We start from the raw sequence: 26,607 nt of genomic DNA, 5'->3' as shown, positions 1-26,607 counted from the left end.
GGAGTAAATTCAACTTCTTCTCCTGTGACTAGAGAGCTGGTTCTGTCAGTTTTCCATCAGAGTAGCTGCTGGAACTGAAACTGATGGTTTCTGGCTCCAGACGATTTCATCATAATCAAGAGAGTTAAGGTGTTCCCTGCAGGAGGATCGCAGCACTTCAGCACTTCTGCAGCGATCCAACAGTAAAGCAGCGGAGGCCGACCCAGAGGAAGGACGTGATAATAGACTGGTACTTCTGTGATGGAAATTTCAGCCTTGGCTACTTGATTAAACCCAAACTGCTGAGAGCAGCAAAATAACAGTCTTGGCCCAGCTTAATGTACAGACTGGTATTCTGCGCAAAAAAGATTAACACTGACCTTAAAGATGTTTTTATCTACTCGAATCGTAAGAATGAATTATCCTTTATACCTTAAAATCATGATGCTTCCTTTGTTTCTTCGTCATTCTGCATCAAGACGCCTCATGTTTACGTGCAACTGTTTAATTAAATCTACTGAATCTGGATAATTTCTCAGGTCTTATTCTTGGTAACTTTCTTCTTCCGGAAGCCTTTGTGTCTCAAAATTCTGTCTGTCGAGGATGTTGAAGACGCCTTCATAATTGGAATTATGATAGCAGGATTTCTCCTGATCATGCTCCTGATAGGAGGGGGGGGGATTCCTGGTGTATCGACAAACCCGTAACACGTCAACAGCTGTTTTGGCTCTCTCAAAGCAGCCGGACGTGGCTGAAGGGTCAAGCAAGGCGACCAATGCAGACCCTGATGCTGGGAGAACAAAGCCGTAAGCTAGATGCGATTCTCGAACAGAATCGCAGAATCGAAGTTGGAAGCTCGGCTTGGCGGGAAGTGATCACAAATTCGTCTGATTGGAGTTGCCATTGATGAACCAGAGACTGAAAGGCAGACGGAAAATTACTGAGGCTGCCTGTTTTCAAAATAATTGCTGATTCTATAATTTGCCCTTGACAGAGCGGTCGGGGCCCGACCGCTCCTGCTCACAATCTTCCTGGTGGAATGTAAACAAGATGACTCTGCTCCCACTAGCCCTCCCCTCTCCCACGAACACCTGCGGACCCTGTTTTCAGAACTGTACGAACCGCCTGATAACATCAAGGACATTGGCTGAGCAGCTCTGGCCGGAGGTTCACGGACTTACCGCACACACACACCCACTGATAAGCCACACATCTTCAACGCCTTCCCTGGCTCCCTTCTTATCAGCCCCCCTGACACGGACATGGGTTTGAGCGCCAGCTGCCGCGGCCCTCACTTGAATGAACTGTGCCGGGACCCCCCCGACCTGCCCATACCATACATACCCATAAGCTATGATGTTGCCTTGTTTGTGTATGTTTTTGATGTCTGTTGAGCTGTGTGCTAATGAGGTGGGTTTTTTTGCACCTTAATACTGTGTGAAGATGTATTCCCCCCCCCCCCTATCCCAGTGTTACCTTTTGGAAAACAGGCGCACAATACCATCGTGTCGCCGCCGGTGTATCCGAAGTCAAAAACTGTTTTCTAAGCTGATCTAATAAACTTGATTCTGATTCTGATTCTGATTAGATGCTCAGTTTCAGTCGAGCTATTCACGTGGTTGGAAAGAACGTATTAAAAAGCACTTCATGGTTTTTTTACGCATCAACTTCCACGAGCATCCAGAGTGAATTTGAGGGTTAAATGTACAAATATCTCACCCAACATCAAAATCAACCCCAAAAAACCTTCACCTTCACTGCTTCACTTTTACGTAAAACAGGGCCAAATATCACCAACATAGCAGGAAGTTGCGAGGCAGAATTATGCAACTTCCTGCTGGCTTTGAGAGAAACACAGAAAAATGGAGAGAATAAAAAGGACATCGGTGTCAGACGGTGCAAAGACGTGAATGTCGTTCCAGATACCTTTATTTTCTGCAGCATTGGCGCGTATTTCCGACGGTGGCGTCGGTATCAGAACTATCCAGGAAATAGCTGCTTTACTTCGTTGGGAAATAGTTATGTTGAAGTCGTTAGACTGGGATCTGGGGTTCCACAGGGAACCCTGACGGGTTCGCTGTGTTCGGTGATAGAGGAGGAGTTTGGCCTCTTCTGTATTTCCCAAAACGTTTAATTTGAAGTAAAATGATCAAAGAGAACTACTTTTTAAGTGATAATAGCACCATCTCCTAAAACAGAACATCTCCTCAAGTCCCTCAGAAAAGACCTAAAAATAAATCGGAGCATCAGAGAGACAGAAGTAGAGAAAACTGTCCAAATGTCATCTTGGCTAACAGACGTCAGGTCAGCTAAACACATATTTACATCCTTCCTCTTTACAAGAGGTGAAATAAATACAACATGATTCAAGTAAATAATAAAGATCCTGAGCAACTACTTGGTATCTTCATGAGTCCATCAGCGTTTCAGGGTCCGTGAACGGGCCGTAACGTCCGGAGAAGGCACCGAGGAAGGTGGAGGAAAAGTCAACGCCTCTGCCGGGCAGAAGAGGAACCGGCGCCGGCTCGGCCGGGTTCTACAAGTCCAAATCAGAACAAAGTCCAGGCTTTTCAGAACCAACCGGAGTCTTGACGGACGGCTTCGCTGCTCATCAGAGGCGTTTCTGTGGAGCAGAGAGGGAGACGGGTCAGGATCAACGTTTATGGACCACATGGGACGACTACGGGAATTTACTTTTAATAACTTAGATCCACCAAGCATACATACTGAAAGTAAAACTTAGGTGGAACCGCCATTATCTGTTATTGAACAATTTACAGTTAACCATTTACAGAGCAGGGGCCAATTATCAAAGCTATATAACATACTTTTGAATGGTTCGCAGGAAAGTTCCCATTCTTATTTATCCTCTTGGGGAGGAATGATCTACAGCTAGATATATCCACAGAAGAATGGGAGAAGGCCTGTCGTCCAGCCCAAACCCAGAGTATAAACACAAGAGGCAGATTACTGCAATACAAATGGCTCTTTAGAACCTACATTACTCCCGTTAAGCTAAATAATTTCAATCCAAACATTCCAGACCATTGCCCTAAGTGTAACATAGAAAGAGATGCCTTGCTTCATTGTATTTGGGAATGTAAGAAACTCCAGGAATTTTGGAAAGATACCCTTTGCATGATTTCAAGATTAACAGAGTGTACAATTCCTGTTGAACCTAGATTATGTCTATTACATAAATACCCTGAAGACTTTGGTGCAAATACAAAGAAAAGAAAGCTCATAGATTTTTGTTTGTTACAAGTCAAAAGAGTAATAGCCTTGAAGTGGAAGGATGTTCAGAGTCCTGATTCCACCCAGTGGTTAAAAGAGATGTCTTCACACCTAGTATTAGAAAAACTAACATACAGGACTGTCTCAGACAATTAGAATATTGTGAAAAAGTTCTCTATTTTCTGTAATGCAATTAAAAAAACAAAAATGTCATACATTCTGGATTCATTACAAATCAACTGAAATATTGCAAGCCTTTTATTATTTTAATATTGCTGATTATGGCTTACAGATTAAGATTAAAATTCCCAGAATATTCTAATTTTTTGAGATAGGATATTTGAGTTTTCTTAAACTGTAAGCCATGATCAGCAATATTAAAATAATAAAAGGCTTGCAATATTTCAGTTGATTGGTAATGAATCCAGAATGTATGACATTTTTGCATTACAGAAAATAAAAGGACTTTATCACAATATTCTAATTTTCTGAGACAGTCCTGTATATTCTAAGAGGTACAGTTGAAGAATTTAATGACATGTGGTCACCCTTCTTACATTTTATGGACAATCTGCCCAATGATTCTCATGAACAAAGATTAGATGACAGTTAACTGCTGTTTATTTTCAATGCCCCTTTTCTTGTGACTTTGCTGTTCTTATATAGGAAATGGGCTAATTGTAATTGCAATTGACAAATGTATTGTATATGTATTTATACCTGCATCTTTTTTTAAATTTTTTTCCCCTTGAATTGTCCTTTTATTTTCTTTAATTCTTTACTTTTTATTATTATTACTATTTTTTTCATGTATTCACATATTTTCTCGTCTTTGGGCTTGTAGTTATGAATGTTTTGTATGTTGGTTATTTGAGAGAAAATTAATAAACAGAATTTGAAAAAAAAAAAAAAACTTAGATCCACCAGGTCCTAACGTTACGTCTGGTAACGATTAAATAAGTTAAAGTAACTTTAGCGGGGTTGAAAGCATTGTTGCTCTGATTGGTATTTTTATCTGATCATCCAGCCGTTAAGCAGAACTTTAGAAGTGTTTAGTTTGGATTTAGGAGCTGAATCAGACTCCAGAGTCCGTCGTCTCTCGTGCCGCAGACACATTGTTTTAGCTTGTCTTTGGCATAAACACCATGAAACAAACAAGAGTTCAGGATGTTCCAGTGTTTCTGTAGCGGAGCTGAAAGCTACAGATGTCCCAGTTCGGGTCCCTGAGGAACTGATCCTTGATTGGGGGGGGGGCTGACCTTCCGCGGGGTCAGATGAGTGGGCTGGTGAACACATGAACAACCTCTGCTTGCAGGAGCAGAAAGGCAGAACTGCAGCTCTTTTATTCACAGTAATCCCTCACTATAACGCGGTTCACCTTTCACGTCTCGCTGCTTCACGGATTTGCATTGTGCATCGTGTTGCATAGGCTCCAGCTGATCCAAAATGCAGCAGCCCGAGTGCTGACAGAAATCAGCAGGAGAGACCACTTTTCTCCAGTGTTAGCGTCGCTCCATTGGCTACCCGTAAAATTCTGAATCCAATTTAAAATGTTATTGCTTGCGTATAAAGCCCAAAACGGCTTAGCTCCGCATTATTTGCAAGACCTGATAGTGCCTTATGTTCCTGGCAGAGCTCTCCGCTCTCAGAGTGCAGGTTTACTCGTGGTTCCTAGAGTATCCAAATGTAGATTTGGAGGGCGGGCGTTCTGCTATCAGGCACCATTACTATGGAACCAACTTCCAATCTGGGTTAAGGGGGCTGACACCACCTCCACCTTTAAAACTAAACTTAAAACCTTTCTGTTTAGTAAAGCCTATAGTTACTGTTTAGTAAACCTCTAGCTGGTGTTGGTAAATCTCTAGGTAGTGTAAACTCTAGTGTGTTAGAGTCGCTCCTGTAGTTTCTTGTGCTGGCCCCCCCTTTTCTTCTCTTTTTTCTCTTTTGTACATGGTGCAGCATCCTCTGCTGGTGGCGAAGAGCATCTCTGAATGCACAACACCGGATCCTGCAGTGTGGGAGTGAGAGGGGCAGGGTAACGGCCCGGTCAGGCGGGGGAGAGGTTTGTCCGTCAAGACTCCTCTCCCTGGCCCTGCCCCTTCTCAACCTTTCCCCGACCCTGAACCTAACCTGGGACTTGATGATTGGGCCGGAGCTTCGGAAGCTGCATGCTGGCCTGCGGTCCCCACCCCTGGTCATCCCGTTGCTGCTTCCACCTGCCTGCGGTCCCCACCCCCGGTCATCCTGTTGCTGCTTCCACCTGCCTGCCTGCTCCTCGGCAGGAGGGTCCCCCCTTATGAGCCTGGTCCTGCTCAAGGTTTCTTCCCTCCTAAACGGGAGTTTTTCTTGCCACTGTTTGGCTTAAGGTTTTTCTCCTTAAGCCAAACTAAATAAAATCTTCAAATCAGGATGGGTTTGAACCCTGAAAGTCACCAAACCCGGGACCGTTAACCGGCTGGTTCTGGTGTGTCTGCGGAGGGATTCGTGTCATCGGTTTACCTTGGTTTCCACGTGAGGTTCATGTCTGCGTCGAGGAGCTCTCCCCGCGGGTGTCCAGCACTCTGCAGGGAATAAAGACACAAACACATCAGAATCAAACCCTCACATCTTCAACTGCACAGAGACACCACATGGCTCGGCTTCAGGCTCTAAAGGTTCTCAGGAAACTATCATCAGCAGCTCGTTGCTGGACTTGTATTTCTCCAGACCGGTCTCGGTCTCCAGACTTGGGACTAGTTAGTAGTCGTATCACTGCTTAAAAGCACTGGAGTCAATCCTCCAATAGTGTAGAAATAACGGTAGTGCAGTCGCCACACAGATCTGATCTCAGCTGATGGATGGAAACATTTCTAGTGAGTTCAATCATCATCATCCACTTCTCTCTGTTATTGAGCTGCAGTTGAAAACAAGCTCATATGGAAACTAGCTGAACCAGGATGATGGAATACAATCACGCAGGATCAGGACATTACTGGGTTTGTTTTTTTGTCTCGGTCTGGAGTTGAACTAGTCTCGGTCTTGATACTCTCTGGTCTTGGTCTCGGTTTAGGCGGACGGTTTACTCGTTGCTACAGCAACAGGAACGTCTCATGCTGTTTCTGTCTCCAGGTCCGGCTGGCGTCTCTCCTCCAAGTCTCCTCCAGGTCTCCCCTCACAGACGGACCGTATCTCAAACCCACTTCCCCCCTTTTCCCCTCCCATCCTGCTTTTCTTTGGGATGTTCTGCATCCCATCACGGTCTGAACGCGGAGGACATACTTACGCACACGCGGGGCTTCAGGGGGGACTGGGGGGGCCGTACTCCCCCCGGCCCGGGGCCCAATGAGGCCGCAGGCCCCGCCGCCCCGCAAGAGTTTTTTTTTTTTTCTTTTTTTTTGTGGCACCACTTGGTTTATATTAGATATAAAGCATTGTATAATATGTTGTGCTGAGATTTTCACATTCACAGTTAACATTAAAACAAAAATTGCAAGTGAATCTCCAAATGTATTTTGGGTAAAGTCGTTGGTCATCAACAGCCGTCTATCAACGTCATCATCCATCACTTGTCAACACACAGTAATCCTGCAGCCTAAACATGAGCGGCAGTTAGAAACACAAAAGTGGAGGGATAAAATGCAAAGAAAAAGAAAAAAGGGAGCAAGAAAAAGCCAAATTGCCCAAGCTAGACGCATATTTTGTTCGCCTTATTCCTCCTCCTGTGGGAGATGAACCACGTTGTTAGCAGCGTTTCATCCCCGGCCCCCGGGCGAGTTCGTGGATCGCAAGGCTCGCAGAGTATCTTCCAGTAGTGGTGAATAGGCCACAATACTTCAAATTGAATTTGAACTTGAATTTTTGGGCCGCCGTGCCAATTTTACTCCACTACTATCATTGGTTGAAGTGGATGTCAGACGGTTATTTCAGATCTGGAGGCTCCGTGGTGCTGAACTCCTACAAATGCATTGAATTTGTGTCTGAAATGTATTTGTTTTATGAGGCTATGTTTTTGTTGTTTGTTTTTAAGATAGTTAAGCTTATAGTAACGTAACATAGTGTCAGAATGAAACTAAAAGCGCCTTGAAAAGGGACGAGCCTCAGAAAGTGCAGTGGTCCGGACGAACGGGAGACGATGTTAGTGCTATTTAACGATGTTAGTGGTATTTAACTGGCTCCAGGCTGCAAAGGGCCCGGTCATAAGCCCCTCCCCCGGTCATAAGCCCCGCCCCCCGGGCCCGGCTCTGATATGTTCCACTACTGTACTTACGTCTGATGTTGTCGCACGAAGTCTGCAAACTGCCGGTCCTTCGCGTAGAGCTCGATGATGCGTATCCTGTCTTGGATTTCCTGATAAAGAAAACACACCGTCAGTCAGTCAGGAGGGAGGGAGGGAACGTTACATCACAGACGGATAAACGCCAACACAGACCGGCGGAGAGCAAATCCACTAAAACAATAAAATAACTGTGGTGACCGTGAGGATGTCGATGTTTAAAATGCTGAAAAACCAAGAAGCTGTTTGAAAAAAATGACTTAAAATGACAGTAGAGAGACCACTTTAAGATTTATAAATGTGCTTCATAGGTGTCGTTCAGCTAATTTCTACAATTGATGCTCAGGTATAATATTTATAATGCTCAAGTATATTTATATTTATAATCAGGTATAATATTGCAATGAAGTGCTGCAATATTTTTATAAGGTAATAACCGGTATAATTTTTTTTGATAAAGTAATGCTTGCTGTTATATTTTTTCTTATTTTTATTTTCAAGCAAAATTGAAATAGAAACAAGGGGTAGGACCTCATACATTTTTTTTACTTCCTCCTACTCCTTTTCGGGCATGAAGGTTTATCGCCCTTTGATTTTGTTTAATGACTGTTTATTTGTATTCTTTTTTTGTTTTGTGTAATTTTTTTTTTCTGTATGCTCGAAATAAAGATTTCAATCAATCAATCAATCAATGTAATAAAGGTTCTGAGCTGAAGTCCTGAATGAAGCATCAACCGAGGTTCTGGTTCTTGAGTTCAGTTCTTATCAGAACATTTGTATAAGTTTTCCTGATTTAAGCATAAATTGTATTTCACTTCAGCTGAACTTGTGTCCACGTTCTTGTAATTGAGTTGTCAGTAGAATATTTTCACTCTTTTTGATGTTTTGTTGGCGTACAAACTTTTTCAGCGCTTTTGACATCTGAAAAGGACATTTTTACCTCTGAAGACGGCGTTTTAATGTTTAAACTTCCACCTCAAAGACAAGAAGGAAATAAGAAAAGGGACAGTTCCTCTACAGACCACTAGGGTTAGACAAAAATCGATAATCAAATTTGTCGACAATGAATTCCATTGTGGACAATCGTCGCCAGACGTGTTTTTCCAACGGAGTGAGGCGTCTCACTTCAATACAATCTCTGCCCAGAGTTGCGCAGCACAATAGCTTCTCAGCAGCTGCGGGTAATAAAACTTCAAAAGTTTGGGAGCATTTTAGCCTTGATACGGCGAATAAAAAGATTACTTGCAAGGTTTGCAAAGCCGACGTTGCTTTTCACGGGAGCACGGTCGGTAATGCATTTGAAGAGAAAGCACGTCAGGACTCGCCTTGGTAAGATATAAAGCCTATTTTCATTTGTAAAATTGATTCGTTTCATTCGTTAACTTTGTTTATTTCATGTTATTTATTGGTGTTATTTGAGCCACTCTCGTTGCTATAACCTCAATCACATAATTGATTGAAAGGTGAAAAAGCTTGTGTGACGATGACAATGATGGATTTGCATCTAACTTTCAGTCAGGTTCCTATGAACTGTCAATTATCCATCAAATTCCACAATGATCATGTTAACATTAAATCAGATAGATTTGTCTCGACATTTCTCTTGCGGGACGGGAGAAGACACTAAATCAATGCATCTCTATTATTGTGCAGAATTAATTCTCAGAGTTTTGCGGATGCGGGCGGGAGCAGGATGAAGAAAACAGTCCCGCTATATCAGGGCTATAGTTCCATCTTTCTTGTGTTTATTATCATTTGCCACATAATTAAAGCAACCTCATTCTAAATTTAAGAAAAAATTACTAATTATCCGATTAGTCGACTAATCGCTTCAATAGTCGGTGACTAGTCGACTATTAAAATAGTGGTTAGTTGCAGCCCTACTAGGGTCCAGATCCACGTACATCCTTGGTGAGCTCGCTGTTCTCGTAGATGTGCCGGATCTCCTCGCTGCTGAAGTCGGTGGAGGCCTCGGCGCTGGCGCTGCTGTACACCGGGGCTTCTGGGTAACGGCGGTAGTAGTGGCTGTAGCCCGTCGTGGCCTCGCTCTCAAACATGGGGTTGTACTTGGTGGCCCGCTCCAGGGACGGGAGGCTCTCCGCCCGCCTGAAACACGGCCAGAAACAAGAACTGAGACACGGGCCTCAGGGCCAACAGAACACAATGCAGTGCACACACTATCCTAACATGGGCACCATCTCCATGGCAACGGCGGCCCAAGCCCGGTGCATCTTTACGATGACCATCGAAGAGAGAGAGGTGGCGGACGCAGCGCCAGCGAGACGTCAGATGAGGATCCTTATCATTATCTGCAGGAATTTTACACATCGTCTCCCAAAGATTCCGACGGTAAAAATCTAACCTTTTTGTGCAAATTATGTCCACCTGCGCTGAGAAAACAAGTCTGAATGTCTGCCTCGTCAACTTCACACTTGAAACGTCATGTGGAGTTTAAGCATCCGTCCAGTGGGAGAAAATATCTGCAAGTTCTTAACAATCAAACAAAGTCTTCAGGAAAGAGCAAGAAGATCCAAACGACCCCAGTCCCACTGCTGCTCCTTCAGGGGTTTGATTTCCAGCAACAGGTAGAAACACTGATAATGGACTACATTGTTGGAGATTTACAGCTCTGAGGAAAGTTGAAAAGCCACTAGGACAATACATGATTGTAGTGAACAGTTTTAGGATAGGGGGGCCTTTCATTCGTACTTCTCACCTAAAAATATTGAAATGTTCAGTTCAAAATGAAAATGGTGAACTATGAAGGTGGACTGTTCAATTTTAAACTATGTGAACTGAACTTTGAACTAGTTCATGAGAAGTATGAACCTGCCCGGTCCTGGTCCCAGTTCTGGTCCTCACCGTATTGGGTCCTCGGACTCGTCCTTGTCGTACTGGTCCCTCAGCGTCCGGGCCAGGAAGAACAGAACCCCCGACGCCACCAGCAGGAATCCTGCCACCGAGGCGATGGCGATGCCGACCACCAGCGGCTCCGACACGTACTCCTCACAGTGCTCTCCCCGGTACCACCAGTTCTCCCCGACCCGGCACCTGGAACCAGAACCACAGAAACACCAGAATCAGACATCAGGAAACAGAAGAGGCTCCAGAAGCTGCAGCAATAAAACCGTCACTAATCATCACCAGATGATTAAATATCCTAAGATTTGTTTGCATTTCTTTCCCTGCAGTTCAGCGTGTGATTAAATCACTGATACCGTGTTGTGGAATAAAAGCTGCTGTTTGTTTGCTGTCTCCATGGAGACGTACGGCGACTTTAGCAGCATCTGGAGCCGCCGGCGTGTTTTATGACGCGTCCAGAGTGTGAAACAAACGTTAGCGCTGCAGCTTCCTGCGTAATCACAAAACCTCCAGCTTCTGTCTCTGATCTGGACGATTCTCATCTTTTAACACGTTTTACACACACTGACCCCCAAATGGGAACACCGAAACATGCAGGACTACACATGGAAAAATGATTCTGTGCAGTTCCTGGAAACCCAAATTAAGAAGAAACACAAGTAAATATGTGGGGGGGGTATTAATATCCACATTGCATGAGCAGTGTGTTAAATTATTATTATTATTATTTATTTCATTCATTGATTAAATCAACCTGATCTCACAAAAATCCGTGAAATGCCCACGACCTCTCACCACTATTTTCCGTGGTATATACACGGAAAATGGTATAATTCCGTGTGAGCACCACGGATATTGTACCATGCAAAGTCAATGGGATCCGTTGTCGTGATACATACACGGATTATGACATTATTATTATTTATATATTATTCTTTGTTTAAATTTATATTATATTTAAATTATGAGCTTTTGTCGCGCAAGGTACTGTTTGTTACTGTCAGTTTGTAAAAGCATGTTTTTAACGCTGTTTTAGCAGTGTTTTATTGAGGTTTTAATGGGAGCACCACGGATATAGTCAATGGGAGGCGTGGTCGTGATATATACACGGATTATTACATTATTATTATGTATATATTATTCTTTATTATAGTGGCTAAGTTATACGTTTTTGATGCACAAGGTACTGTTTGTTACTGTCAGTTTGTAAAAGCATGTTTTTAACGCTATTGTAGCAGTGTTTTATTGAGGTTTTAATGGGAGGACCACGGATATAGTACTATGCGAAGTCAATGGGATCCGTCACCCGATTTGACTGCTGTCATACCATTGAATGAAGGACAAAACGATAACAATCATCCCATAGATATGGGCCAGTAGGGCTCTACTGCTCTACTCTACCTACTAGTAGGCGCAGGAGGCTGTTATCGCCCCTTTCTATGGCTAACCCCATGTTATTAATGCTTGATATGGAGCTCACACCTCATTATCGCCCCTTTCTATGGCTAACCCCATGTTATTAATGCTCAGTAGGCACAGAAGTTTTGTTATGAAGCTCACACCTCACCTCCCTTTTTTATGTATCTAGCTAGAATTTTAAAACCTGAAGAATAGAATTCAACGTAAAATGCCGGATCTTGTCCATTAAAAACAATACTTTTTGGAACATAGTGTAACGACCACAGATAAGATAAGGCCTTGCCCGTCTGGGCAACACATCAGCATTTGGCCGACTGGTTAGTGCAATTGACTGTGGTCTGGGAGACTGTGGTTCGAGACGCTCTGGGCACGACTTGTTCGCCACAGTATTTTCCTCATTGTGTTATGGTTTTTATTTTAATATCTTTAACATTTCTAAACACAAAAACACGAAAGTGTCCTTGATAATTCAATAATACAATAGGTTCATGTTAAGGACATCCGTTTTAATTAGTTCTCCTTCGATTATGACATGTTATTAATGCTCAGTAGGCACAGGAGGTTTGTTATGTATTGTTATAGGTTTGCCTATGAGGCCTATTTCGTGTCTATTTTTGCACAGTTCACTAACGCTTTAAGCTAGGAGGCTGAAATTCTAGACTCTGTATCAGGACGTGACTCTCATTCACTGTACTGAGTTTCAGATCTGTGTGACCTTCGGAAGTGTCAAAGGTCACCGCGTGTGTTGCTTTTCGGGCCTGCGAAGCCTATTTCGTGTCTTTTTTTGCATAGTTCACTAACGCTTTGAGCTAAGAGGCTGACATTCTAGACTCTGTACCAGGAGGTGACTCTCATCCACTGTGCCGAGGTCCAGACCCGTGCGACCTTCGGAAGTGCCAAAGGTCACCGTGTGTGGTGCCTTTTTCGGGCCTTTTTTGTGTGTTTTTTGAATAATTCACTAACGCTTTGAGCTGGGAGGCTGATTTTTGACTATGTTGTTTGGGGGCATCCCCTGAACAGACAGACGTTAGTTTGGTGCAGATCGGACCTGTACCTTTCAAAGTTTTCAGTTATAATTGCATAAATTGTCTATATTTCATTGCTTTATGTACTTTCTTGGGGTTATATTTGACCTAAAAACCAAATTCTCAAAAATTAAAAACCGAAAAACAGAGAAATTGGAAAAAATAAAGACAGAATGTGAGAAAAACTAAAACCGATTTCATCCGTCTCTGTTTGCTGCCCTGTTGGTAATTCTGCCCCACGATGTTTCTGAAAGCAGTTCTATCAGCATTCTGGGAGCTGATTGGTCCTTACAGCATCATTAGCTGCAATACTTGCTGTTGAATCTAAATATAATACTAGTATTAATATGTTGCAGAACTACAGTCATATAATTCATGCAACAGCTGAAAAAACTGTTTTAATAACACTAACCCAAATCAATATCGCAATCGAATCGGATCAAATCCTGATAATTGATTCTGAATCTTAAGAATCGGAATCGATTCTTGACATTTGACAATCGATCCCCAGCCCTGCACAGACCTGCAGACTCAGACACCCCCCTCCCACTGCACGTGCTCAGAAGGCCTCCTCACCTGCAGATGGCGCCCTGTCCGTCGATGACGTCGCACTTGCCGTCGTTGAGGCAGAAGTCGCTCTGCAGCTCGCAGATGCTCTGGCAGGGCAAGCCGTCCACGCTGAAGTAGCCGGCGTTGCACACACACTCCGCCTCCCCCGACCACTTGTTCACCTTACACTCGGCGAACTCGTTGCAGGCCTGGAACTTGCAGGGGTCGGCCTGGTCGCCTGGACGGGAGTGGTAGGATTTTATTAAATGGTTTATAAAGGTTTGAAGGGTTTTTTTATAAGATTCTACACTGGTAGTTACTCTCAACGCAAGACAACATCCTGGTAGGTCTAGACCAACCCAAAATGTTGAAAGAGCCATATTGGACCAAAAACACAAAAAACAAATATGTCTGGAGCCGCAAAAAATGAAAAGTCTTGTATAAGACTTAGAATGAAGGCAACACATGCTGCATGTTTCTATATTAGTTATAACTGGGTCCTCGGCTGCAAATGTAGCATGCTAAAGTCTTTCCACATGACTCTTTGTTATTGGACAACCTCTCGCTACAGAGCAAACATTCAGGCAATGAATGCAAATGATTCGCTCCAACTTTTTCTCCTCAGTTATTTTTCTCTTTGGAAACAATCCCTTTGGCCGGTTTGTTTCCAACAGCCACCTGCCTGGTAGAAACGCACAATTTAAATGACATATTTTGGTCAACTAACATGACTAAGCATAAATTACATAGAAACACCAGCAAACATATTTAAAAAAAATGAAATAAAAAAGGATTGAATCCAGATTTAAAGTAATTAAACCTTCATATTGTTTAGTTTTTATATGTTTTAAGGATTTAAAGTAATTAAACCTTCATATTGTTTAGTTTTTATATATTTTTAATTTATTTTTTTTAATTGTAGTTTTCAATTTGTTAATACGTGAATTATTCAAGTTTAATCCACTTTTATCCACTTTTCCATATTTATTCTACACATTTTTACAGCATGGGAAAACGTTCAGAATGTTTGTGTCATGTTTGTCCTCCTACAGAAACCACATTAAAACCAAAACTATTTCCCTCCCCCATCTATTTCCATTTTCAGACATTTTTGAAAATGCCCCAGGGAGCCACTAGGGCGGCGCTAAAGAGCTGCATGCGGCTCTAGAGACACGGGTTGCCGACCCCCGGTCTAGACTGTTTTACTGAGTTCTTCTTTAGGTGAAGACAATGAGGAGAAACAGATGTTTTAAAACTGATCCATCATGTTTTTCTCGAAGTTTTAGAGATCTTAGGTATTTGCTGAGTTAGCGTCTCAAGTAAGAAATGATCGGCAGGATATATACGGCTGAAAGTGTGACATGTTTAGGTTTCTTTAACCACAGATGTTTTCACAGATAAGGTTCAACATCTGCATCTATAACTTAACGAATACCTCCCTTTTTAGTATAAATATGACTGGATTGATGACCACTGTGTGCATTTTCTCTCCTACCTTTGTGGTTTGAGAAAAGTTGCACCTCCAGCTGGAAAACATTGTGCATGATATAATAAAGTTTGTAATAACTATTCTGTTCACTGGTTTTCTTCTGGTGCACCAGACAAACGAACACGAGGATCTTTCATGAGGAACAGCACGGGATGAAACTGTAACAGTTATTTATCTGAATCACATGTAGATGTTTCTCCCTGCCAGGAACAGCTGGAAATCCTTCAACGTTTCTTGGCTCGGTTAAGTAGGAGAAAGGTAAAGTCGTGATTCTGTGCAGTAAAGCAGGACTGAGGCTGCTGGTTCTGCTGCAGGCCCGTGAACCCAGGTCGGACCAGAACCACACACCTCCCAGGATCTGGGAACGCACACTCTCGAATTTCTGCAGATGTGCTAAAGTTTTCCAGTCAATTCTGTCAAAGTACAGAAGCCCAGAGATAAAAAGGAGCATGTGTTTTTCCAGATTAGATCGGGTCTCAGGCCCCGTTTCCACGTAGCAAAAACGGTGGTGTTTTCATGCGTTTTGGCCGTTCGTTTACACGAAAAAGAAGCTCAAAATCACCAAAAACCATCAGTTCTGAAAACTCCAAGTGGAGATTTGCAAAAACTCCGGTCTTCACGTTTGCTTGTAAACGGAGAGAAACGGACATTTATTCTTCAGAACGTCACATTATGAGACAGAAACGTCACCAGCATCATGAGTGACACCTGTGTTTACAATTTGTTTGGCGACAGTCAATATTTTCTTGTATTTTACCTGTTTTATATTCTAAAGTCACACTTAAAAGTAACTCCACTTCTCTGTCACTCCAAACCAAAGACTCTCGTTCATCTTGGAAGTAACTGGAAGTTACTCGTGTCTTTTGTTGATGTTTTTTTCCAGGATTCTGATTGGCTAGCATGACTTTATCTTCTCATTACACTGCCCCCTGTAGGTTTGGCTGCTCATAGCAGCTTAACAGCGTATTTATGCGGGTTTGTGTAAATGATGGTATTTTTCAAAACGTAGAGGGGGAAATATCTGTTTTTGTAAATACATGGCTGTGTGGAAACGTGGTCTCATACTGGGCTGCACAGTTCTGGAAAAAATAGAGTATCACAATCTCTTTGCTTAGAATTGAGATTGCGATACTTTGGCACAATAGATCCTTTGTCAGCCTTCTGATTGGTCCCTGACCGACCAATCAGAAACATCCGGGTCAGAATATCCAGTTGGACCAAACAACCGTCTCTCTCTCGTTCACATCAATGGAAACAGCCTAGTTTTTACCTGCCTTGTATCAAAATTTAAAACTCCTTGGTTAGTTTTTAAATTTCGTATTGGTAAAAGGAACACTTGTAGTGTCGTGATGGTGCAGCGTATTTTTATCCCCAAACTGGCAGAAATCCGATCCGTACTTCCCAAACAAACTAAAGAAACTAAAGTCGTCTCGGCAGCAGGCTACGACCCATAGCTGCAATATATCTTAAAATGCTTCAGCTGGTAAAATAACAGGGAAAAAATTTAATCCCAAAACCAATCGTAATATTACAAAAATGTCTGCTTTGGATGAAGCTACGTGGACGGCCACACCTTCCACCGGGCTATCAGCTAAACTCATCAAAATATCTTAGCTAAAATCTTAGCAAAAAATCTTACCTAATTATAGACCAATTTCCAACCTTCCATTTGTATCTAAAATTCTGGAGACAGCACTGGTTCGAGTCACGAATGACCTTCTTATGGCCTCAGATAAGGGATTAGTGTCCATACTGGTTCTACTGGACCTCAGTGATGCTTTTGACACTGTTGTTCATGGCATTTTACTGCACAGGTTAGAGCATGTTGTTGGGATTAAAGGGACAGCTCTACGTTGGTTTAAATCATATCTATCTGACAGGTTCCAGTTTGTTCATGTACATGAGGTTTCTTCAGAACAGTCAAGGGTCTGTTATGGTGTTCCGCAGGGTTCAGTGCTAGGGCCAATCTTGTTTAGTTTATACATGCAGCCGTTGGGAAGTATGATCCAGAATCACGGCATACACTTTCATTGCTATGCTGATGATACGCAGCTCTATTTGTCTATGAAGCCGGAGGAGACAGAACCGTTAGTTAAACTTCAGGCATGTCTTAGGGACATCAAGGACTGGATGTCCAGAAATGTCTTGCTTCTAAATTCAGATAAAACAGAGGTTATCATTTTTGGTCCAGAGCATCTTAGGAAGGGATTAGATGGTGTTGCGATGGCTTCCAGTGCAACTGTGAGAAACCTTGGTGTTGTTTTTGATCAGGATTTGTCGTTTAAACCATATGTCAATCAGGTTTGTAAAATAGCCTTTTTCCATCTCCGTAATATTGCAAAGATTAGGAAAATCCTCTCACAGAGTGACGCAGAAAAACTAGTTGATGCGTTTGTATCTTCTAGACGAGATTACTGAATTGTGTTATTAGCAGGATGTCCAAGTAATTTGCTGAATAGGCTCCAGCTGATCCAAAATGCAGCAGCCCGAGTACTGACAGGAATCAGCAGGAGAAACCACGTCTCTCCAGTGTTAGCATCGCTCCATTGGCTACCTGTAAAATTCAGAATCCAATTTAAAATTTTATTAAGCCAAAACGGCTTAGCTCCGCAGTATTTACAAGACCTGATAGTGCCTTATGTTCCTGGCAGAGCTCTCCGTTCTCGGAGTGCAGGTTTACTCGTAGTTCCTAGAGTATCCAAATGTAGATTTGAAACCAACTTCCAATCTGGGTTAAGGAGGCTGACACCACCTCCACCTTTAAGACCAAACTTAAAACCTTTCTGTTTAGTAAAGCCTATAGTTAGTGGTTATTGCTAATATTCCGGTTAGAAAAGGGTTATTAACTGCATGTAAACGTAGTCTATGATGGAACCCACCTGACTCCACGTCCAGCGAGTACTTGTCGATGGCCAGGTTCATGGTCTGGTAGGCCGTGTTGCAGAAGTCCTCCAGGATCAGGTACACGGTGGTGGTGACGCCTCGAGCCACCGGCCTGCCGAACTTCATCCGGCTGTTCACCACGATGCTGCCGTTCCGGAAGTTCAGGATCTCCAGGTTCTCGAAGTGGGTCAGGTTGGACTGCAGGTACGGCACGAGCTGGGGGGAGAGTAAAGGTCAACCCGCCATATACGTCTATATATACCATTTTGATTGGCTGCCAGGTGTAGGTTATAAGTTATAACCTACACCTAGAAAACAAGTTTGTTCAAATTGCCTGATAACTTTAATATCATTACTGGATCAACTGCCAGGTGGTAACCACGGCAACAGAGATTCAGAGAGGAAGAGCCGGCTACCGCAGGACGGCGACATGAGGGATTTTTGTAATTTCTTTTAATTAATTTGGTAAATTTAACAATTTTGATGACTGGGATGCAGAACAGGAGAGAAAAGAAAATAGCCGAGCGGAGCTGAGCGGACTAGAATATCTCCCGTTACCAAGGAAACCGAGTTATGGCTTGTTAAAAAAACTTTGTAACTTACCAGGTTCCAACGGCTGGTTGAGAGATTAAATAGTCGCTCAACCGCTCAGCTGTGACTTGTTATAAAACTAATGATTTCAACTGAAAACCCATTAAAGCATGACAAATTGATTTAATATTTATGTTTTTTGGTAAGTGACCGTTGTATAAGCGGGATAATGCCCTTCCAGGTGACATTAACATAAATATATGGACTTCGCAGAGGCTAACCGCCCTCCGCTTCGCGTCAGATGCTTCACGCCCCGCTGCGTCCATATATTTATGTTAATGTATACCTCGAAGGGCATTATCCCTTACTGAACCACCTGAAGGTGAAACCAGACCGGCTGAGGGCTTTACCAGCTCCAGGAAGCGCTGCTCCAGGGCCTTGTACTCCGGGGAGCTCTTGTTGAACAGATCATCGGAGAACACCATGTTGGTGACCCTGAGGCTGAAGAACACGATCAGGGCTCGGCCGGGGTTCACCGGCACGGCGATGCTGGCCTGGTCCGTCCCCTGGGACACGCCGAAGGGGAACCCGGTGCTGCCCTCCTCCGTCAGGTTGGTCAGGCCGAAGCCGAAGGACACGACGCCGTGGCCGTCGTCCCCGGTGGTGACGTCGTCCGAGTCCTCGACCTGGGGAGGAGAGAGACTTATATCAAACATCCAACCTTCCCAAGTATGGACGATTTGTGTCTTAATTATTTAAAGGGGACCTATTATGGCATCTAATACCTATTTAAAACAGGCCTTGAATGTCTTAAAAACTTGTTTTTGCTAAATAAATTAGAAATTCAGCCTCTGATTCATGTCTTTATCTTCCCATTCTCTAATCTCATTATCTATGCAGGATTCTGAGTGGGCGGGGCTATGATAATGAGGCTCTGTGCTGATTGGCTGCCTGAATGACGCGATACACCGCTATGAAAAAATGGCGGAAGCTCCGGCCGGTGGAGTTAGTTGTGGGCGTGGTTTCACGCATCGGAGGCCAAACTATGTAAATCACTCCCGTCGTTCCGTAACGACGGGAGCAGAATCTTATTGGCTCGTAGATCCACATCACACTGGACGGCTCATCAGGGCGGCTGTACAGACACTGCAGAATTTGGTTACTTTCCTCCTTCTCTGAGTTGGCAGGATGAGGGGAGACCACTTTATATATGTTGAAGCAAGAGAAAACCTGTTTTTCATAATAGGTCTCCTTTAAATATTACTTGTCACTCAAACATGTCTGTCTATGGTCTGACCAATGCGGAAGTATCCGCCCATTGCGGGATGTTTGTGTCAAAATGATTCAATCAAAAAAAAAAACTTTTTTCACTTCCATCAAAAAAAATAAATCACTTCAAATCGAAAAAAATATTTTCAATCCAAACAAGTGTTCAAATGCAATTTTTTGGGTCTCAAATATTTTTTTGCATTCAAACACTTTTTTTCTTTGATTGTGATTTTTTTTAATTGAAAATATTTTTTTTCTTTTTGAAGCAACTTCTTTTTTGATTAAATGATAAAGACACAAATGTTACCCATAATATGGCCCAAACACAAAAAAACACTACTACACTACTGCATTTTTTTGCATTCAAACACTTTTTTTTGATTGAATTGATTTTTTTTTTATTAAAAATATATTTTTTGATTGAAGCAATCTTTTTTTAGATTGAATAATTAAGACACAAATCTACCTTCATACCCAAGGAGGGAACCAGTGAATATTTATACAGAAGAGACAGATCTGAGCAGTGAAAAGCTTGAATGCAGCATCTCCAGGGGTGACGAGGAGAAATGGCGCTTTTCCACTAGCACCCAACTCGCCTCAGTTTGGTGCTTTTCCACTCGGGGTCTCACCGTGCCGAGTAGATCATTTTTCTGTATCTATTCTGCTGATGTTCTAAGCTGGCTGAGTCGGGCCATATCTGACGTTAAGTTGCTGTCGTCTACAAAAATTATGACTAAATATCGTCGCCAACGAACCTTTATCACCTAAGGAAAACGAGAAGCGATGCAACAAAAATGCTGGTTATGTGACGATAATGATAATTAAATGTATAATGCAATATCGTAGAGGAATAAAAACCAGACTAAAATGTAGATTACAAAATAAAAACTCCTCAATCCCAGTCACCACAAAATCACGGGAAAAAATAAATATGTTGAAAACTCAAATTAGAGTCTTCTGTATCTGGAATGAATGTATTCTTGAGTCTATAAGGTAACAATAATATAATAATAAGATAACCTTGTTTGAATTGAAAAATGGGTTTGGCTATATACAATCTTTGACTAAAACGAGACTAAAATGGTCCTGGACAATTCTCACAAAGGCAGAAACAGGATTTTTATTTTACCTCCAACAGTGTGGTGATGGAGATCTCCGGCTGGTCCTCGGGGTCCGGACTGATGACGGAGATCAGGGTGAAAGGAGACTCCTTTTCTGGAGACGAAGACGTCGGCTGAGGAGAAGCTGGAGAATTCGTCACCGACGGTTCTGGATCACTTTTACTCGCTGGTAAGATCTCGTCCTCTGTGAGGTCCTCGGTTGAGATCTCTGGTAGATCTGGCACAACCGTCTCCTCCTTCTCCTCTTCCTTCTCCTCCTCTTCCTCTCCATCACTCTCTGCTGTCTCCTCTGAACCTTCATCCTTCAACGCAGGATTCTCAGTATCGATGGCTGCATCTTCCTCAGTATCTATGACGGCGGCGTCTTCAGTATCGATGGCGGCATCCTGAGGATTGACGGCGGCGTCCTCGGCCTCCTGGCTCGAATTCGGAGCATCAGTGGGATGAGGCTCTTCTGGCGTCTCCATGACGATCTCATCAGCATCGGGGCGTCGAGACGTTTCTGCTGCATCCGGATCTGAAGCTTCACTCCACAAATCAACATCCTCCGCCAGTGGGGGGGCAGCTGACGGACCTTCTTCTTCTTCTCCTTCTTCTTCTTCATCTTCTATGGTTTCTGTTACAGTAGGGGAGACCACCAGGTCTTCTTCTTCTGTGGTTTCTGTTACAGTAGTGGAGGTTTCTGTGTCTTCTGGAATCTCATTTCCAGCAGCCTCATCTCCATGTTCTCCAGGTTCTTCGTCCGCTGCAGCGACATCACCTTTCTCTTCTTCAGCGCTGATGTCTTGTACCATGACCGTGTTCTCCGAGGAAGGATTTTGGCGGGGAACCGTCTCTTCTTCTGCTGAGGTCGTGGGAGGTTCCGGCAGGTTGTCCTCATGTGACCCCGAAGCCTCCGTCTCCACCGGAGGCTCGGGCAGCGTGGCGCCCCCCGCTGGTGGCTCCGTGGCAACCGCCAGCGGCTCCGTGGCAACCGCCAGCGGCTCCGTGGCAACCGCCGGCGGCTCTGTGGCAACCGCCAGCGGCTCCGTGGCAACCGGCGGCGGCTCCGTGGAGGATGGCTCGGGTGGAGGTTCCTCAGGTTCCTCAGGTTCCTCAGGTTCCTCTGCGACGATGACGTGCCTCGTTTCCTCCAGCAACAGACCTTCCTCCTGAAGGTCTGGAAGAAAAACAAAGGCAAGACAAGTTTATTTGTACAGCACAATTCAGCACAGGGTAATTCAAAGTGCTTTACATCGACATTAAAAGCGGCAAGACACAATTAAACAGTAAATAACAAATAAAATTAAAGCTTCAAGCAGCGATGAACGGGCCCTCGCGCATGCAATTTTCACCCATAAAGATCAAGGACTCAAAACTAAGTCCGATGACACCACCCATGACTCTTTATGTCAAACCATTCAAAAGTTACGGCAGAAAATCGGAAATATCAAATATCGACCAATCAGAAGAAGGGGCAGGGTTAATTTGCACCAATTAAGGTGAAGGAGTCAAAACCGAGTCCGATGACACCACCCACGAGTCTTTATGTCAATCCATTCAAAAGTTATGGCAGAAAGTAGGAACTATCAAATATGGACCAATCCGGTGAAGGGGGGGCGCGCTTTTTGGCGTCTAGCGTTGCCATGGTAACGCTTTTGAAAGAGAAAAGTAATGCGCGTCGTCGCAGGATGGAGACGCACATTTTGATGTATAACACACCTGGGTGCACATTACGGTTCGGGCCGTATTAATGGCTGAAGAAGTGGCATAAATTTCGCCAAAATTACACGGTTAATTCAAAATGGCCGACTTCCTGTTTGGTTTGGGCCATGGCGCCAAGAGACTTTTCTTTAAGATGCGACATGATACAGGTGTGTACCGATTTTCGTGCATGTACGTCAAACCGTATTGTGGGGCTTGAGGCACAAAATTTTCTAGGGGGCGCTGTTGAGCCGTTAGGCCACGCCCATTAATGCAAACCATTAAATATCACATTTTTCGCCAGGCCTGGCTTGGTACAAAATTTGGTGACTTTTGGGGCACGTTTAGGGGGAAAAAAGGCCCTCCTTTCGTCTGAAGAAAAACGAAGATAAAAAACAAAAACAAAAACAATCCCTACAGATACAATAGGGCCTTCGCACTGTCAGGCCTAATGATAAGAAAAGAGGTTAAAAAATAAAAGGCACAAGTTGTTAAAAAGTAAGGGCAGTAGATCCAGCAGGTACATCTCATTCTTAAAATGGCAAGAATTACGTTTCTATACGGTCAAAACGTACAAAGACCGGGTCAAATACAGGATTACAAAAGTAATCTGTAACAATCCGTACGGTGAAATAAACCAATTTGATAATTCTACGTCACAATGCTTGAGGCGCTGAATCTCCGTGAACCGGGAGGTTCTGCTGCAGGGGTCATGTGACCTCGGGTCATGTGACCTCGGGTCATGTGACCTCGGGTCGGTACCACACGTACCTTCAGGCGTGTTGGAGACGAGGACGCCGGCCGGCGTCACCAGCTCACTCTCCTCCAGAACCACCACGTCTCCGTCTGATACCGACACCGTGTTGGTTTCTGAGGGTTCAGGGAGGACGTCGACCCCGGAGTCATCTGCTGGGGTCCAGACCTGAGACGGGTCTTCGATGGCGCCGACCTGCATCACAAAGAGCTTCGTTATAGTACTGCTCTGGTACCAGTCTGGTACTTCGCCAGTTGAAGGGACTCGCCGTCCCCTCAACGTACACTTTTACCACTAAGAAAACCCTCTTACATCATACAAAATACCTGTAAGTGCCAGCTTTAATTAGAGGCCAAAATTTTGACTGTACGTTGAAAGGTTCAAGAGTTATGCCCATGGTTATCCAAGTGTCCCTTTGGCGTCTCCAAATGGCCATTTTTGGAAAGGTATAGACACACTCTTACAAAAACATGTGTAAAATATAAATTTTTTGTGGTATTTTTATCAAATTTGAACTTGCACTTCAAAGGATCTGGGATATCAATTTACTTTGCATATGCCTTGGATAGGCGTTTTAGGCTAACTTTACAGGAATGGTAACAGGTTAATCTCGTTCTTTTGATGCCGGATTCCTACTTTTGTGCCGGAGTTCAGTTCTACTCGTGACCCAGGAGACTGGGGTCGGTTCTGGATTAAATCCCACAATTCTGTGTCTAGATTCTGATGGATTATGATTCTGAACCTGAGACCTTGTAATTCTCATGCTGGACTCTCATCTGGATCTGAAAAGCATTTAAAGGCGGCGACGAGGCTGAAAAACAAACATTTACAATAGTTAGTTCTCATCAGAGACCGTTGATGCTTCATTTCCTTTCGCTGGTTCTTCTCCAGGTTGTTGCTTAACCTCGTCCAGAAGCTAACAGGCCTCTTAGGACGCCTTATAATATCATCGTCACATTCTTAAGATATTTAACGTGATGACTTTTCAGTATTTTATCCCTACACTGCAAAAACTCAAAGTCTTACCAGGAAGATTTTTTTTTATTTCTAGTTAAAATGTCTCATTTTTAGTCAAAAAATCTCATTACACTTAAAACAAGAGTTATTACCAGAAAATAACTTTCCCCTGTTTCAAGTAAATTTTCACTTGAAATAAGTAGAAACATCTGACAGGGGGACAAGATTTATCTTCTCATTACAAGCAAAAAAATCTTGTTCCACTGGCAGATTTTTCTACTTATTTTAAGTGAAAATCTACTTGAAACAGGTGAAAATTGGGTAACCCTTTCTTTTACAGTACAGTAATAACCAGGTAATACCATGGTAATTACACTGTAATTACCTAGTAGTACCTTGTATTTACAAGGTAATTACATGGTAACTACCAGGTAATTTAACCAGTAAGTACTAGGTAATTATTACGTATTTTCTTTTACCATGTAATTATGTGTATTTACCATGTAATAACGCGGTAAATACCTGGTTGTTTAAACTAAACATTACTATGTAACTAGACAATTTCCTCGCAGAAATTTCGAGAGTGCCACGGCGGGCTGCTGCACATTTGTGTACATTTTACAAGCAATAAAGGTGAAGGACTCAATACCGAGTCCAATGACACCACCCATGACTCTCTATGTCAAACCATTCAAAAGTTATTAGACTATAACATATCGGCCAATGAGAAGAAGGGGCGGGGCTAATTTGCACCAATGAAGGTCAAGGACTCGATACTGAGTCCTATGACACCACCCATGACTCTGTATGTCAAACCATTCAAAAGATATTGGACTATAACATATCAGCCAATCAGAAGAAGGGGCGGGGCTAATTTGTACCAATGAGGGTCAAGGACTCGATACTGAATCATATGACACCACCCATGACTCTGTAGGTCTAACCATTCAAAAGATATTCGATTATAACGTATCGGCCAATCAGAAGAAGGGGCGGGGCTAATTTGCACCCATGAACGTCAAGGACTCGGTACTGAGTCCTATGACACCACCCATGACTCTGTATGTCAAACCATTCAAAAGATATTGGACTATAACGTATTGGCCAATCAGAAGAAGGGGCGGGGCTAATTTGTACCAATGAGGGTCAAGGACTCGATACTGAGTCCTATGACACCACCCATGACTCTGTATGTCAAACCATTCAAAAGATATTGGACTATAACATATTCATTCATTCATTACCAGCTTCATTCATTCATTCATTCATTCATTCATTCGTTCATTCATTACCAACTTCAGCATTCATTAATTCATTAATTACCAGCTTCAGCATTCATTCATTTATTCATCCATTACCAGCTTCAGCATCCAGCATCATTCATTCATTCATTTGTTCGTTCATTCGTTCATCCATTCATTACCAGCTTCATTCATTCATTCATTCATTCATTACCAACTTCAGCATTCATTCATTCATGCTTTCATTCATTCATTCATTACCAGTATATATATATATATATATATATATATATATATATATATATATATATATATATATATATATATATATATATATATATATATATATATATACATATACCATGAACCTGTTCCCAGCAGGACTGGGGATCGCTAAGGTCAAAAGGTCAGGGTTCAGATTTCTCCATTTTCCAGGTAAAGTATAGGAAGTCTGTACTGACTGGGTCATGTGACAAGTTCTTGGTCACATGACCCAGAAGCCTGCGGGGGGGATGACTCATCAGAACAGAGAAGATTCTATATAAAGAGGGAGCGGGAATGACTCAGCTAGATTTTCGGTTTTGACAAGCCTCAAATAACTCCACCTTGTGATCAAACCGTAGCTCTTAGCAGAAAAACGAAAACATTTTGAGAAACAGAGAACCTAGCAGATTCTGTAAATCTTATTTTAATTCAGATATTCCTTAAAATGTGTTAGTAACGGCAGTTCGAAAACAAAAGTGAGATTTTTTTGAAGAAAAGTTTTTTTTACATTGCAGTCAATGGAGAGCGAGACAGGAATTGGCGTGTCTGTTGGCCCCCCCGTTCAAATTTTGTGCACACCACGCCTGTCAAAGTCACATTATTTGAATCTACAGTATGTCTACATTCTGACCAAAAATTATCTTTCTAGCTTTTACGGTTTGGCCGTGAGCTCGAGTTACAAATAAAAATTATGTTCATTTTTTGTGAGTCTCTGCCACTCTAATCAATTAGAACCTACCCTCTAGATTTGACCAAAAAGTGATTTCCAGTCCTCGCTTGAGCGCTCATATCTTGAAAAGTGTACATTTTAGGAAAAAACAGTTCCAGGTTAAGAGAGAGAAGAGAAGTTTTCCTCCGTTTTGAAGTTTGAATGACATTTCTACGTGCAAGTATGAGAAAGATACGTGACTGAGAATAAAGGTGAATTTAGTCTTTTTTCTCCCATCCGCTTTGAATGGCGCCATAGGAATACATGGGAAAATGATCTCCCCATTAGTTTGGAAATTTGTAAATGTTTTTGCACTTCGTGCAAAAACTATTTGTGCCATCGCTCTGAAAATCCACAGGACTGTAGTTAAATTCAGGGCCTACAAC

General features: G+C 42.8%; 1 protein-coding gene across 1 annotated transcript in view; it reads right to left on the bottom strand.

The window, feature by feature from the left end:
* Positions 1 to 1,886: 1,886 nt before the first annotated feature.
* The window catches only part of impg2a (interphotoreceptor matrix proteoglycan 2a), a 64,163-nt gene continuing 39,442 nt past the window's right edge, over positions 1,887 to 26,607 (bottom strand). Inside the window, exons 12-21 of the mRNA XM_061722972.1 lie at positions 23,068 to 23,245; positions 20,622 to 21,772; positions 18,634 to 18,909; positions 17,689 to 17,908; positions 13,348 to 13,558; positions 10,328 to 10,516; positions 9,370 to 9,571; positions 7,460 to 7,539; positions 5,713 to 5,774; positions 1,887 to 2,602 (exon numbers count right to left, since the gene is read on the bottom strand). Coding sequence (XP_061578956.1) covers positions 5,732 to 5,774; positions 7,460 to 7,539; positions 9,370 to 9,571; positions 10,328 to 10,516; positions 13,348 to 13,558; positions 17,689 to 17,908; positions 18,634 to 18,909; positions 20,622 to 21,772; positions 23,068 to 23,245 — 2,550 coding nt within the window. The 3' untranslated portion in view covers positions 1,887 to 2,602; positions 5,713 to 5,731. The remainder of the gene's footprint in view (positions 2,603 to 5,712; positions 5,775 to 7,459; positions 7,540 to 9,369; positions 9,572 to 10,327; positions 10,517 to 13,347; positions 13,559 to 17,688; positions 17,909 to 18,633; positions 18,910 to 20,621; positions 21,773 to 23,067; positions 23,246 to 26,607) is intronic.

Source organism: Cololabis saira, chromosome 6, assembly GCF_033807715.1.
Source record: "Cololabis saira isolate AMF1-May2022 chromosome 6, fColSai1.1, whole genome shotgun sequence".
Classification (NCBI taxonomy): Eukaryota; Metazoa; Chordata; class Actinopteri; order Beloniformes; family Belonidae; genus Cololabis; species Cololabis saira.
Note: the sequence above shows the minus strand (reverse complement) of the source record. Positions and strands in the feature narration are given on the sequence as shown.